This window comes from Hemiscyllium ocellatum, chromosome 1 (assembly GCF_020745735.1).
Source record: "Hemiscyllium ocellatum isolate sHemOce1 chromosome 1, sHemOce1.pat.X.cur, whole genome shotgun sequence".
NCBI lineage: Eukaryota > Metazoa > Chordata > Chondrichthyes > Orectolobiformes > Hemiscylliidae > Hemiscyllium > Hemiscyllium ocellatum.
Window position 1 is genome coordinate 68421226 of NC_083401.1, and position 16557 is coordinate 68437782.

Consider the following 16557-nt stretch of genomic DNA (forward strand, 5'->3'; position numbering starts at 1 on the left):
TATTGCAATGGGTCTTGATCCATATACAATTTACATATCTAATGGGCTTGATCACAGAATGGTAGATATTGTCAAGGTTCTACATGAAACACTAGTTGGTAAAGTTAAATCATGTGAGGTTCAAGAAGAACTTGCCAACTAAAAACATAATTGGCTTGATGGTTGGAGACAGTTAATGGTGGTGGAAAGTTGTTTTTCAGACTGGGGGCCTGTGACCAGAGATGTTCTGCAGGAATCGCTACTTGGTGCATTATGGTTTGTCATTTATATACAATTTGGATGAGAATTTAGGAGACATGGTCAGCACATTTGCAGATGACACCACAATTGGTGGTATATTGGACAGTGAAGGGGGTTATCTAGGATCACAGTATGGTCTTGATCTCTTGGGCCAATGGGGTGAGAACTGGCAGATGGAGCTTAATTTGGATAAAAGTGAGTGTTGCATTTTGATGAGATGAGCAGGGGCAAGACTTTTATAATTAATTATAGGGCCCCAAGTAGTCTTCTCAAACAGAGAGACATGGTACATAGTTCTTTGAAAGTTGCATCACAGGTAGACATGTTTAGCATGCTTGCCTTCATTGTTCAAAGCATCAAATATGGGAGTTGGGATGTCCTACAGAGGTTGTAATGTACATTGGTGAGGCCATTTTTGGGGGACTAGGTCTAGTTCTGCTCTGTTTTGAGAAGAATATTATTAACTTAGAATCATAGACTATAGAATCTCTGTTGAGTCATACAGCATGGAATTAGAACCTTTGGTCCAATGAGATAATACCGACCATAATCCCAAGCCAAACTAGCCTCACCTGCCTACTCCAGGCACACATCCCTCCAAACCTTTCCTATTCACGTACTTATCCAAATACCTTTTAAGCACTGTAATTGTACCTGCATCCATCACTTCCTCTGGAAGTTCATTCCACATACAAACCAGCCTCTATATAAAAGATTTGCCCCTCATGTCTTTTTTAAAGTGTGAAAGCAGGCCATTTGGCCAATCGTGTCCACACGGACCCTTCGAAGAGCATTCCACTCAGATCCACTCCCCTACCTTTAAACCCTGCATTTCCCTAACTTGTATAGACTCCACTGACAATTTAGCAATCCATCTATCTGGTCTGTGGGAGGAAACTGGAACAACCAAAGGAAATTCACGCAGACATGATGAGAATGTGCAAACTTAACAAGGACAGTTGGCCAAGGGTGGAATCAAATCCTGGACCCTGACACTGTGAGACAGCAATGCCATTGAGCCAAACAGAGAGATTGGATATATAGGAGAGGGTTCAGAAAAGATTTACCTGGATGTTGCTGGGACTGGAGAGTTTAAGTTATAAGGATAGGTGGAGACTTTTTCCACTGCAGTGTAGAAAGTTTGAGGGGTGATCTTACAGATGTTTATAAAATCATAATAGGAAAGGTCTTTTCCCGAGGGTGAGTGAGTTCAAAACTAGGGGACTTACTTTTAAGGTAAGAGGAGAAAGAGTTAAAAGCAACCTGAGGAGCAACTTTTCCACACAGGGTGTTTTTTTTTAAATTCATTCATGGGATGTGGGCATTGGCCTGGCCAGCATTTATTGCCACCCCAATAGTCCAGAGGGCAATTGAGTGAACCACATTGCTGTGGGTCTGGAGTCACATGAAGGCCAGACCAGGTAAAGATGGCAGTTTGCCTCCCAGATAGGTTTTTCTAACAATCAACAATGGATTCATGGTCATCATTAGACTCTTCATTCCAGACTTTATCTTCATCAGCCATGGTGGGATTTGAACCCAGGCTCCAAAACATTACCATGGATTCCTGATTAATAGTCCAGCAATAATGACACTTAGGCCATCCCTCCCTGTGTGGAATGAACTGCCAGAGGAAATGGTAGATGCAGGTACAATTATAGCATTTAAAAGACATTTGGGCAAGCCAATGAATAGGAAACATTGTGAGGGATACGGGCCAAACACAACCAAGTGGGATTGATTTAGTTTGGGAAACTTGGTTGGCATGGACAAGTTGGACCCAAGGGTCTGATTCCATGCTGTATTACTCAACATGCAGGAAATTCAACTTACTTTTTATAGAAATTGATATGATCACCTAACATTAAACATTTCAGGTTATATCAAAAGTTATGTACCATTGCAATGATAGGAATTGTTGTCATACTATGGTAGAATCTGGCAGATACACTAAGGGTCTCAGCTGCTGGCTAGTGAGCTGCAAGAGCTCCATCTCAGCTCCTTCTGCGAAGACCCACTACATCTCACTCAGGTATTTGACAAGCTAACAGCAGTGAGGGTGTTCAGCACAGAGGACGGGCTGGATAGTTGGGACTTTTTTCACTAGAGAGTAGGAGGTTGACAGGCGACCTTACAGAAGTTTATCAAATAATGAAGAGTATAAATGGAGTTAATGGTAATTGCCTTTTTCCTAGGATGGGGGATTTCAAGACTGGGGCCACATTTTGGGTGGTTATATGTGGAATGACCTTCCTGAGGAAGGTAAAATAGGTAAAATTACAATTTTTAAGAGACATTTGGAAGTGTATGAGTAGGAAAGGTTTGGAGGAATATGGGTCTGGAGCTGGCAGCTGTGACTAGTTTAGTTTGGGATTATGTTCAGCATGGACTGGTTGGACTGAAAGGTCTGTTCCCGTGCTATATGACTCTATGACACAGTTTAGCTCTCATTAACATTCCTCAACTTCCTAAAGCAGGTCCTTAGATCAGGCCTGTCTTTGAATGGGGAACCCCTACCACTCCAATATGAATTAACAAACAATTCAAAATACATTTGCTTATTATACACCCCACACGATAAGACCCTTGACCATTGCTGGTGAGTGCTTGTATCAGAGAAGGAAACCCTTAAACAGGCATTTTTTTAAGCACTCTGAAGTGTCTAGACTGTTGGTGTGGCAAGAAAGTTATCAAGTAGCAGGGTGCCAGACCACTGCTCTTCAGTTTAATTAAATGCCACCCCATCACAGTGGATCAGTGGTTAGCACTGCTGCCTCACAGCACCAGGGTCCCAGGTTCGATTCCAGCCTCAGGTGACTGTCTGTGTGGAGTTTGCACATTCGCTGTGTCTGCGTGGGTTTCCTCTGGATACTCCTGTTTCCTCCCACAGTCCAAAGATGTGCAGGTCAGGTGAACTGGCTATGCTAAATTGCCCATCGTGTTAGTGGCATTAGTCAGAGGGAAATGGGTCTGGGTGGGTTACTCTTTGAAGGGTTGGTGTGGACTGGTTGGGCCAAAGGGCTGTTTCCACACTGTAGGGAATCTAATCTAATCAGAAAGTTAACATAGCAGACAAGATTCTGCCCTACTATTGGATCAAGAATTGTTATATGCCGAAGATAGTTTGGAAGCATTTGGGATAATCTTTTGTTGGGGACAATAACACTCCACAAGTGAAGTATGGGTTTATACATTAAATCAGGCACAGGAATATGAGAAACTATAATGTGCATCAACTGTATTTCTTTTGCATCTCAGATGCATTCAAATCACATCTCTGACAATATATAACAGCAGGATGCATAAAATGTTCTTCTTGGCAATACTTACTTCAGCAGGTTTGATCTCAAAAAGTGGAAGTGTGCTATAAATAAATAGTGCTGCGTTGACTTCTCCTTCACTGTCACCCCCATGATCTCCAGTATTTGTCATTCCGTGGTCACCAAGGACCACCAGCAAGGTATCATTCTGCAGCTGGCCAATCAGCGACCTATCAAGTAACAAAGAAAAGCAAAAAAGGTAATTCTACACCTAAACAGAAGTATCATTTCACACAGGACTAAAGAAAACACCAACCACATATACTGATAAATAGGTTCTCCCCCTTCTAAAGGTTCCTATGTACTTGTGTAAAAGTTGAGCTTTAGAAACCAACTTCTTAAGCAAATATCCAAGAGCTGACTTTTAGAAAAGTAATATTAAAAAAAATTCATTCACAAGATGTGAATGACATTGTTTAATCCACATTTCTTGCTCATTCTTAATGGCCTTCAAGAATGTGATGACAAGGTGCCTTTTCCAAATGCTGCAGTCACAATGGGTAGATACACCCACAGTACTGTTAGGAAGGCAGTTCCAGGATCTTAATTCAGCAAAAGTAATGGAATGGCCATATCTTCCCATGTCAGGATTGAGAATGGCTTCAAGGAGAACTGAAGAATGCTGTTTCTGTATACTGCCCTTGTTCTCCCAGATATTAGTGGTCATGGGGCCACAGGGGGCAGCATCATCAGCCTTGGTGAATTTCTGCAATGTATCTTGTAGATTGTACAAACTGCTGCTAGATAGAACTCACCAAGCAGCAGTAAAATCAACATTTCAGGCAAAAGCCCTTCATCAGGAATACAGGTAGAGTGTTTGAAGGGTGGAGAGATAAATGAGAGGAGGGTGGGGGTGCAGAAGAGTACCACAGGTGAGTGGGGATGGGGATGAAGCTGATAGGTCAGGGAGGAGGGTGGGGGAAGGTAGCAAAGAGTACAATGGGTGGATGGGTGTAGGATGAAGGTGATAGGTCAGAGAGGAGGGTGGAGTGGATAGGTGGAAAAGAAGATAGCCAGGTAGGACAAGTTGTGGGGACAGTGCTGAACTGGAAGTTTATAACTGGGGTGAGGTGGGGGAAGGGGAAATGAGGATACTGTTGAAGTCCACATTGAAGCCCTGGGGTTGAAATGTTCCAAGGCGGAAGATGAGGCGCTCTTCCTTCAGATGTCGGGTGGTGAGGGAGCGGCGGTGAAGGAGACCCTGGACCTCTGCGTCCTCGGCAGAATGGGATGGGGAGTTGAAATGTTGGACCACAGGGCAGTGTGGTTGATTGGTACGGGTGTCCCAGAGATGTTCCCTAAAGCGCTCTGCTAGGAGGCGTCCAGTCTCCCCAATATAGAGGAGACATCATAGGAAGCAACGGATACAATAAATGATATTGGCGGGTGTGCAGGTAAAACTTTGATGGATGTGGAAGGCTCCTTTAGGGCCTTGGATGGAGGTGAGGGGAGGAGGTGTGGCCGCAGGTTTTGCAATTCCTGCGGTGGCAGGGGAAGGTGCCAGGACAGGATGCTGGGTTGTTTGGGGGCGTGGACCTGAGCAGGTAGTCATGGAGGGAACAGTCTTTGCGGAAGGCGGAAAGGGGTGGGGAGGAAAATATATCCCTGGTGGTGGGGTCCGTTTGGAGGTGGCGACAATTTCCCTTCCCACGTGGTTAAAGATGCCCTCCGAACCCATTTCATCCACATCCCACACCTCCGCCCTCAGATCCCACCCCTCCAAACGTAACAACGACAGAACCCTCCCGGTGCTCACCTTCCACCCTGCCAACCTTCGCAAAAACCAAATCATCCGCCGACATTTCCGCCACCTTCAAACGGACCCCACCACCAGTGATATATTTCCCTCCCTACCCCATTCCGCCTTCCACAAAGACAGTTCCCTCCGTGATTACCTGATCAGGTCCACGTCCCCCAACAACCCACCCTCCCGTCCTAGCACCTTCCCCTGCCACCGCAGGAATTGCAAAACCTGCGCCCACGCCTCCTCCCTCACCTCCATCCAAGGCTTTAAAAGGAGCCTTCCACATCCAAAGTTTTACCTGCACATCCACCAATATCATTTATTGTATCCGTTGCTCCCGATGAGGTCTCCTCTATATTGGGGAGACTGGACGCCTCCTAGCAGAGCGCTTTAGGGAACATCTCCAGGACACCCGTACCAATCAACCACACCGCCTCATGGCCCAACATTTCAACTCCCCCTCCCACTCTGCCGAGGACACCACCTTCCTTCACAGCCGCTCCCTCACCACCCGACACCTAGAGGAAGAACGCCTCATCTTCCGCCTCGGAACACTTCAACCCCAGGGCATCAATGTGGACTTCACCAGTTTCCTCATTTCCCCTTCCCCCACCTCACCCCAGTTCCAAACTTGCAGCTCAGCACTTACTCATGACTTGTCCGACCTGCCTATCTTCTTTTTCACCTATTCACTCCATCCTCCTCCCTGACTTATCACCTTCATCCCCACCCCCACTCACCTATTGTACTCTATGTTACTTTCTCCATATTCCCACCCTCCTCTCATATATCTCTCCCCCCTTCAGGCACTCTGCCTGTATTCCTGATGAAGGGCTTTTGCCCGAAACGTCGATTTTACTGCTCCTCAGATGCTGCCTGAACTGCTGTGCTTTTCCAGCACCACTAATCCAGAATCTGGTTTCCAGCATCTGCAGTCATTGTTTTTACCTAGAACTCACCAAGCAGCCTGTTGTGCTCTGAATGTTATTGAGCTTCTTAAATGTTGTTGGACATGCACTCACAAGGGAGGAGTGCACATGTGAACAGGCTTTAGGGGGTCAGCTGGTAGGTTATGCACTATAGATTCTTAGCGTTTGTCCTGCTCATATGTGGTCACAATATTTATTATGGCTAATCCAGATCAATTTCCAGTCAATAATAAAGGGGTTAATTAACTGGTGCAGCCAGGCTTAGATCTTTGAAAAACAGTGATGTCATATCTCCATGGCGAAGGCAATGGAAACCTGGACCTTTTGACTGAGAGATAGGGACCCTACCACTAAATCACAAGACCCTTTTCAATAGGTCTCTGTTGCAATTAGGTAAACTGTACAATTGATTTCTAAATGCATAACTATCTTGGAAGCTTTAAATATTTGCACAAAACTACATTATTGATAATCGCAAGTAATAATAAAGCTAAAATATGCCTTGTGCTTGCATATATATGACTTATGATGTGACTGCAAGAAGCACGAGCGTCACAACACGAGGATGTGATTGTACATGCGCTGCTGATATCACCAGGCTTCCCTCCCAGTAGTGACAGCTGAACATACTTTCTCAAACACCATTACTTTACAACATTCTACCCACCGCCACTTAGCAGGATTGGTGGTGCTGCCACATCACCGACTATTCCCTATTGCTGGCAAAGGAGTGATACACAATCACAATGAAGGAGCAATCTACATGGTCCAGTCAGTCAGAGACCACATTGCACACACTCCAGTTACAGACTATGTCACATGCTCCACATGACAGTAAATTCATGTGTGAATTGGACACAGTTACAGCATTTGTTCCATTGCTTACAAGTGATATCAACTTTCTCTTTGCATGCACATTCCTTGTGCTAATCAAGGGTGGTGCATCTCTCTTTTAGTTTCTTCCCCCACCTAAAATCAGGGAGTTTTCCTCTCCTGCTTTTGTTTCTGACAGGATCACTCGTCATCACAAAAAAGTAAACATTACTTCCAGAACATATTTATTCATTCAAGCACCATCAGAAAGTGAAAACATCTGGGAATAACGAATAGCTGCGTACTTTCTTGGTTAAGCAATCAAAATGTATGAAGAGCAAAACTGAATTTTACAACACTGAATCCATTCTCCACACAACTGAAGTAAAAACAATCTTTTTGCATAAGTGGGGAATTTCACATCATTCATATTTGTCCAAATTCTGCAACGTCAAATCTATTTTTTGAATAAATAACATTTCAAATGGACTTCAGTGATTCAAGGAAGCAGCTTACCCCCACCTTTTCAAGGGCCTCTAAGGATGGACAATAAATGTTAGATCAAACAGCAATATACACATCCCATGAACTGTATTTTTAAAAAATAGTGTGGGCACCTGCACACATACAAACACTATGGATTAAATGCTAAATTAATATTTTTACCTGATACATTTTGGCACTTACGTTTCTGAAAGAGTTGAGAACTTTTCGTTATTCGTTCACCAAATATGAGCATTGGTAACAAGGTAACCATTTATTACAATTCTTAAACAACCGAGTAGCTTATGAGATCATTTCAGAAGGCATTGGTAGCTAAATGGGTTTTAATGATATTCTAATAGCTTCATGATTACCATTACTGATACTTGCTCTTTTATTAACTTAACTAAGATTTAAAATCCTCCAGCAGTCATGGTGAACTTTGAACTCAGGAACTTTAGTCCAGATTTTTGGATTACTTGTTCAGTAACATTGCCACTACATTTAATCCTCTAACCCAAAGTACGAAGTAATAGCACCTCTACAAACCACTACAAAATGAATCAACACAGCTTGATCAAACAGTAACATTAGTTATAATATCAGTATTAATTTCAGTGATATTGCTGATTAACATAGCTCACTACTATCATGTCAGTCTATTTACCAGAGAAACCATTTCAACAGCCTTGAAACATTTATAACTGCTGACACAACACCAAATGTACCTCAACATCCTGTTCATCTGCATGAGTTTTTCTGCCATCGCTGGATGGTGAGGTCCATATCTATGCCCACAGTGGTCAACTCCTAGAAAGTGCGCAATGAGTACATCCCATTCATTTCCTTCTACTACAAATAGAGAACAAACTTGCACTTAGAAGAAATCATGATGTGAATAACTGTCAAATGGAGGCAAGAACAAATTAATCATAGCGTGTTCTTATGTACATAACAGTTAATGTTTTGAGTTGAATATGACTCTTCTTCAGAACTTGTGTTCTTACATAAAAATATTGCTTGAAAATGGTCGAACTCAAATTAATTTATTCAGTGAATATTCGTTGGGTCAACATGCTGTTTTCTTTTATAAAGAGTACCTCAGTGGTATAGATATTGGTATACTAACATGCTGATCTATGACAGTATAAGACTTTGGCTTGAATAAAAAAAAAGCCAATTGATGTTACAAATCTGCAGAAAATACCAAGAAATAGCAGTAAAATAAAGTATTCAATATTAATACAAAAGTGACAGTCAAAATGTTTGATCCTTAGTGGAAAACAATTATTATTTCTACCAATTTACATGGTGACTTCTTTTTCTTCAGTACCAAATTAATTATCTGTTGAGAATGTAATGTTCCAAGATATTGGAAATCTATTTGTGGACATCTTGACCCAACAATATGTTTCTTGGATTGCTCAGGACTGATGAACTTCAAAATGTGGCTCTGAATGAACTGATTTTAAGCAACAACTCGGTGAACATACATTGCTATCACCACGTAAAACTAAACCCAATCATACAAATACAAAGTAATGAACTGCTGGAGAAATTCAACAAGTCTAATAGCATCTGTGGAGAGAGATGGAGTTAACATTTTAAATTTGATATGACTCTTATGCAAAAGCTTTTTCTTGGCTAGCACATTTTAATCAAAGCATTAAATGCAAGTTCCATAAAAGAGCTTGCTGCAAGCCAAGTCAGCCAGCTACTTTAAATGCTGATTAATGAAGAACTGCAGATGCAGAACAAAAAGAACTGTGAAGTTTTGACAAAGGGTCATTGGACCCTTAATTCTGTTGTTCTACCTACAGATGCTGCTAAGCCTGCTAAATTTCTCCAGCACTTCATTTTTTGTTTCATGCATTCTTAGTAATTCGGATACCTAAGTTCCAACAGCATAACTAACTAGTCATCGCTGATTACCTGTTGTGTAGATGTGTTGAAGAATACCATCATCCACCGTGTGAAGATCTTTCACATTAAAAGAAGGATAGGGGAACGATTTGAAGAACTTATTTGGAAACAGACCTTCCCACGTGTCATCCCCCATGAAAACTACTTTCTTCTCTAAAGGAGCAAAATAAACACAATAAAGTAGATTAATTTTGGTTCACATTGTGAAATATTAAAATGGATTTCTTATTCTTTACTTTGATTAGTTAGTGATAGAACATTTAAAATAGCCTAACTGTCTGAACAGTAACAATATGCTGTCAATAAATAAAGAATGTACATTAACTCCCTCTCAGTTCCTAGGATATTGTCCGAGACCCAATCATCTTGAGCTTCTTCCCTTCAACATAAGGTCAGAAATGAGCATGGTTGTCGACGATTGCACGATGTTCACCACAATTCGTGACTGCACAGATGGTGGAGCAGTCCATGTTCAAATGTAACGATCTAGACAATATCCACATGCCTGGATGGGTACAGCTCCAACAAAACACAAGGAGCTTGACATCAGTCAGGACGAAACAGTCAACTTGACTGGTACCATATCCACAAGCATCCACCATTGATGCTCAATAACAGCAGTGTTTACCATGTACAAGATGCAAAATTCACCAAGGCTCCTTAGTAAGCACCATCCAAAACCAAGACTACTTCCACAGGGGAAGGGCAAAAGCAACAGATACCCAAGAAAACAGCACATGCAAGTTCCTCTCCAAGACACTTATCATCCTTATTTGGAAATATATTGCTGTTTCTTCACTGTCGCTGGGTCAAAATTCTGGAAATTCCTCCTTAAGGACACTGTGGACAACTCACAGCACATGGACAGAATCGATTCAACAAGGCAACTCATCGTCACCTTCTCAAGGACAATAAATGCTGGCCAGCCAATGAAGCCCACTTTCCACAAAATTGTTAAAAATGGATTTCCCCACGTCCACTTTAAAATTGACTTGGTTACTTATTGTTATGAAGCAGAGATCGACCATCCCTCTGATAACTAAAACCAAAACATCCTCTGTTCAGTGTGAGGAGTGGTATAACCTCCCTCTCATCCCCCAATCTATTATAAAGGATTGGTTCAATAACATGAAATCCTTTCATTCACTCGATAATAAGTGGCAATTTATTTATATAACTCCAACAGTGAACAAATTAACTGAACTACTAACAAGCCGAACAATTCCCCTCCACCGATTAACTATTCCCTAATAAAACAAACTCCTAATGGAATGCTGTTTCAATAAATACAGGTTTGGCTTCTATAAACCAAAAATAATATAGTCTCCCAAAATTACAGCCAGGTTAGGTCTTCTGGACTCATCTGTGTATGCTCCAGGAATGTCTCCTCTTTTGAATTCTCGTGTCAAGAACGCCTCCCTCCGCCAAATTCTTGCATCAGTTCTTCTGTCAGGCATGTTCACTCTGTGAATTCAGCTGTCTGGAATATTAGCGAAGAATGCTGCGGTACCTTTATTAATTAGATGGTGCTTTCTCCAAAAGCTGAAGGTTGTCATCTTGTGGCAGATGACAATTGGCTCTTGGTTGATTTTCAAATGCCCTCATCATTTATACTGTTGATGAACTATTAATTTCTTATAATTGGACCGGTTCTAGGTTGCCAAAACCATCAGATTTAAATTTAATAGGTCTTGGTAACTAAGTGGGAGAAAATATGGATTGCAGATGCTGGAGATCAGAGTCAAAAAGTGTGGCACTGGAAAAGCACAGCAGGTCAGGCAGCATCAGAGAAGCAAGAGGGTCGATGCATATGCCCAAAACGTTGACTCTCCTGCTCCTCGGATGCTGCCTGACCTGATGTGTTTTCCAGCACCACACTTTTTGACTCTTGGTAACTAAGTATTTAGTTTAAATTGATTGGCTAAATTTGAAAAGACTTTTTTTGTAAAAATGCTGCTTAGCTGTTCGATACAAGATGTTTCAATTCAGGCACTCTCTGTGCAACTGCACTTTAAGTTGTTGTTCAGACATACCACCTTTTAAATGAACCACACAATACTCCCCTCAATTTTACATACACCAACTCTGCAACACTATGCTTCTGAATATCTCTTCCAGAACTTTGTATTTTTTATTTTTATAAAATATAACAATTTAAGGGTCAAACCCATTAAATTCCAGCTCAAGATTTAAGTGCAAGTTGATAGGAGTTGTCATTATTCTAGTTCTAGGATAACTGGCCAAAACAACATAGTTCATCAGCACACATAAGTAAACTTGCTCCCACAGGCCCAATGTTGACCCCAACTGCACAGTGGAAAACAAGGAGAAAGTGAGAGAAATCAGAACCCTTCCTGAAGGGCTTATGCCCAAAACATTGATTCTCCTGCCCCTCGGATGCTGCCTGACGTGCTGTGCTTTTCCAGCACCACACTCTCAACTCTGCACAGGGGGAAAAAAACTAACTGGATGTTCTGGAACCTAGTAGAAATAATTCCAATTTTAAGTAATAGATTCTGTGTTCAGAGTATCTGGTAGAGCTGTCATGTTTACATGCCATGTTACAGACTATTCTGGACAAATAATTTGATTAGTCTTTTAAGTTCAAATTCAACATGACCCAAAAGAGCAAAACTCTGTTGACTAATGTAATTTGAAAACAGAAGTGGAAGGCATTTGCCAGCTTTTGCACAAGTTTAGATTGTGGATTCAATGACTGAAATAAATAGAATGAAAAATGAAATTCAAGACTTTCAAAAAATACAGCTTGGCATTCAGTTCATCAATGGTCTAAAAAGACAATGACCCATTTTGGCTAACCTACCATTTTGCACCAGTTGTTGAATTAGGTTATCTTCCTGAATTGCAGAAGACGCAAAGTTGCTGCCGACATCTATAAAGGTAGGTAAGGTGCCGGTGGTCATGCCTTTAATCCTCTGCATCGTGGTTGTTGGGGGGTCAGCTCTGAACTGGAAAAGCCTGGCGTGTTCTGGTTTGGAAATAACACTGTGATAGATCACGTCCAGTTTGTTCTCAAACGGTTTGGGATTCCGGTTTTTTGGATCGTATTTGGCGAAGTCAAACCTCAAAGCGTCGATGATCAGCACGATCGCCTTGGAGAAGCGCCTGGCCATCCAGCAGGAGTCTGGAGTGAAACCCTCTCCCCGGCGGCCTCCCCAGGCTGAGGGCATCGGCGCCTCTCCACATGAGCTGCGGCTGCGGAGCTCCACCCGCACCAGCAGGAAGCCGCTCAGGAACAGGCCGAGGCCGGCATAGAAGAGCAGGCAGATCCAGCAGAGGGTCAGGACGGTGACTACCCTGGGCATGGCGGCGGATGTGATTGTAACTAACCCTCAGCACGGCGAACCAGCGACCGGCGGCATCACACACCGCGCCGACCTCTGCTCAAAATGGAGACGGCAAGCGGCGGGGACCGGCTCCCCCCGGATCTCTCCGCTAACACCACACACCGGCGGCGGACATCACATCTCCCGCTTCCGGCTCAATGAGACGCCTGAAACCAAAAACAACGAGATTTTCGAAAAAGACGCTGGCGAAGCATCACGTCCCGCCCGAAAAGACAAGGTCACTCCCCTGTGACCTTTCCCCACAGACCGAGACCGAGACCTCACACAGCCTCCGCCGACAGCGCCACAACAGGCGATCCGCCCCCTCACACAGCCTCCACCGACAGCGCCACCTGCAGCACACAGAATTACAATCCCTTGCAGTGTGGAAACAGGCCCTCGGCCCATTAAGTCACCACCAACCCTGCAAGGAGTAACCCACCCAGACCCATTACCGATGTTTCCCCCGACTAATGTACCTAACCTGTTGAAAATGTGTTGCTGGTTAAAGCAGAGCAGGTTAGGCAGCATCCAAGGAATAGGAAATTCCATGTTTCGGGCATAAGCCCTTCTTATGGCCGAAACGTCGAATTTCCTATTCCTTGGATGCTGCCTAACCTGCTGTGCTTTAACCAGCAACACATTTTCAACTGTGATCTCCAGCATCTGCAGACCTCATTTTTTACCTAATGTACCTAACCTACACATCCCTGAACGCGATGGGCAATTTAGCATGACCAATTCACCTAATCTGCACATTTTTGGATTGTGTGAGAAAACTTGAGCACCTGGTGGAAACCCACACAGAGAATGTGCAGACTCCACACAGATAGTCACCCGAGGCTGGAATTGAACCTAGGCCCCTGGCACTGTGAGGCAACAGGGCTAAGCACAGAGCCACCATGTCACCCACAGTACCACACAGACAACACAATGCAGTACTATTGCCCCAGGCATTCCTTCTCCACTCCCAGCACCTCACCATACAGTATCACCAAGCCAGGTTCCTATGCAATCGCAAAAGCTGCAACATTTGCCTGTTTACCTTCCCCTCTTCATTATCCAAGATTCCAGACACACCTTCCAGGCGAAGCAGCAATTTACCTGCACTTCACTCAAACTAGTCATAGAGTAAAAGAGATGTACAGCACAGAAACAGACACTTTGGTCCAACTCTTCACTGCTAGTAATATAGTATCCTCTGCACTGAGGAGATGGAACACGGACTGAGCAACCAATTTAAGGAACAGCAACATTCAGTCCACAAAATGACCCAAGTTTCTAGTTTCCAGCCACTTCAAGGCAGTACTATGCTCCGTGGCCAACAGTCTTGTCTTGGGCCTGCTGCAATTGTCCAGCAAGGCTCAGCATAAGCTGGAAGAACAACATCTCATTTTCCACTTGGAAATCCTGTAGCCTTCATGACTCAATATCAAGTTCAATAATATTAGAACCTGAATACCTTCTTCTATGTCATATACCCACCCCCAGACCCTGCTGCGACATTGAATTGAATTGAATCACTTGTTATCACAGATATTCAATGTAAAATACAGTGAAAAATTTATACCATCACTATGCATCGGCCCCATTGTCATTAACCTGAAATGAATAAAACTGAGAGTCCAACTTTTTATTCTCCACTGCCACAGTCCTACTCCAGACTCTCCAGCCCTCACCACACCACCGGCTCCGGGCTCACCAGCCAATATCACGCAGCTGCCATAATCCCGCTTCAGGCTACTCCAGCCCACACCACATGAAAGCAAGGGTCCCACTCCAGGCTTTAGAGGTCAACTGACTCTGTAGCCATGTTGCCCTTGAAGTTTCCATAGCTGTTGACTCCATTGAAGCTACCTTCCTATTGAATGAGCTGTGTTCAGAAAGTAAGTATAAGCGAAAATTATAAAAAAACTGAGAACTGACATGGACTGCTTCCAGCATGGCCAACCCATTTTCACCAACCTTAACATGATTAGTTTTACTTTCTCCCTGGCATACAATCATAAATCTCATTGTCTGCCAAACTGTTGTTCTCTCACTCTGGGCTCCATCTTCACCTATCTACTCAGCCTCTGTCCCACCCTCCTCCACATCCCTGTCTTCAGCTTATATACTGCCTTTCCCTGGCTACTATCAAATCTGAAGAAGGGTCACTGGAAATATGAATTCTGGTTTCTCTATAAAGATGCTGCCAGACATGTTGAGTTTCTCCAACAATTTTTTTTCAGATTTCAAGCATCTGCATTTCTTTGTTTTGTTTATCGAAAGGCAGTCCCTGTGGGATTAAGGGTGATTTCACAGAAAAATTGCAGTGCTGAGCTTTTCCAGCAATTTCTATTTTTGTTTCTGATTTATAGCATCAGCAGTTGTTTTGATTTTTATTCCCACAGCAATGTGGGTGGCTTTTAACTACTGTCTTACCAACAGGGATGAACAACACATACTGGCCGAGCCAACATTACTCATATCCTATGAACAAATAAAAAAGTTGGCTGTTTTTTGCAAATTTGCATATTTATTGAGATGGCCAGATATACTTGAATCATCATGGAAGAAACCAGAGCAACTAGGTTTTTTAAAATCATAGTCATACATAGATGAAGTAAACTGTTCGCTGATAAAATTAAAGAAGATGGTTACTTTTTTAATCCTAAAGTACATTCATTTTCAATAATTGCAACTGCTTAGCACTCAGAGTTATACAGTGTGGAAGCAGACCCTCTGGTCCAACTTGTCCAGGTTGACCAGCATTTGGCCCATATCCCTCTAAACCCTTCCTTTTCATGTACACATCCAGGTGCCTTTTAAATGTTGTAATTGTACCAGCCTCCACCACCTCCTCTGGCAGCTCGTACCATATACCTCCCTTAGGTCTCTTATAAATATTTCTGCTCTCGCTCTAAACTTATACTCTCTAGTTTTGGACTCCCCTACCCTCGTTAAAAGATCTAGGCTCTTTGCCCTATCCATGCTCCTCGTGCTTTTATAAACCTCTATAAGATCACCCCTCAGCCTCTGACACTCCAGCGAAAACAGCCCCAGCCTATTCAGCCTCTCCCCATAGCTCAAACCCTGCATCACAATTGTAAATCTTCTCTGAACCCTCTCCAGTTTAACAACATCTTTCCTATAACAGGGAGACCAGAACTGAGCACAGTATTTCAAAAGTGGCTAAACCAATGTCCTGTACTACTGCAACATGACCTCTCAACTCCTATACTCAATGCATTGATCAATAAAGGCAAGCACACCAAACACCTTCTTCAGTACCCTGCCTACCTGTGACTCCACCATCAAGGAACTATGAACCTGCACCCCAAGTTCTTTTTGTTCAGCAAAACTCCATAAAGTGTATAAGTCCTGCCCTGATTTGTCTTACCAAATTGCAACACCTCATGTTTATCTAATTAACCTACATCTGCCACTCATCGGCCCATCTAATCAAAGTCCCATTGCACTCTAAGACAATCTTTTTCACTGTTCATTACAACACCAATTTTAGTATCACCTGCAAACTTACTAACTATATCTTCTAGATTCACATCCAAATAATTTATATAAATGACAATTTTGTGTCCAAAGAGCTAGCTCTCCCTGTATTCCGCGTGATCTAACCTTGCTAACTAGTCTACCATTCGAACCTTGTCGAATGCCTTGCTGAAGTCCGTATGGACAATGCCCACCAGTCTGTCTTCATCAATCTTCTTTGTCACTTCTTCAAAAAACAATTCAATCCAAGTTAGTGAGATACAAGT

The 16557-nt window shown here is 42.9% G+C and overlaps 1 protein-coding gene across 3 annotated transcripts in view; it reads right to left on the reverse strand.

Moving 5' to 3' along the window:
- The window catches only part of pigo (phosphatidylinositol glycan anchor biosynthesis, class O), a 30825-nt gene extending 17709 nt beyond the window's left edge, over window positions 1-13116 (reverse strand). For 2 of the 3 annotated variants that reach the window (XM_060822068.1, XM_060822094.1), the window contains exons 1-4: window positions 12277-13116; window positions 9462-9605; window positions 8258-8381; window positions 3571-3730 (exon numbers count right to left, since the gene is read on the reverse strand). In XM_060822068.1, the coding sequence (XP_060678051.1) occupies window positions 3571-3730; window positions 8258-8381; window positions 9462-9605; window positions 12277-12778 (930 nt within the window). In that variant the 5' untranslated portion in view covers window positions 12779-13116. The remainder of the gene's footprint in view (window positions 1-3570; window positions 3731-8257; window positions 8382-9461; window positions 9606-12276) is intronic. The other variant, XM_060822027.1, reaches the window with a different exon arrangement.
- Between the last annotated feature and the right edge of the window lie 3441 nt (window positions 13117-16557).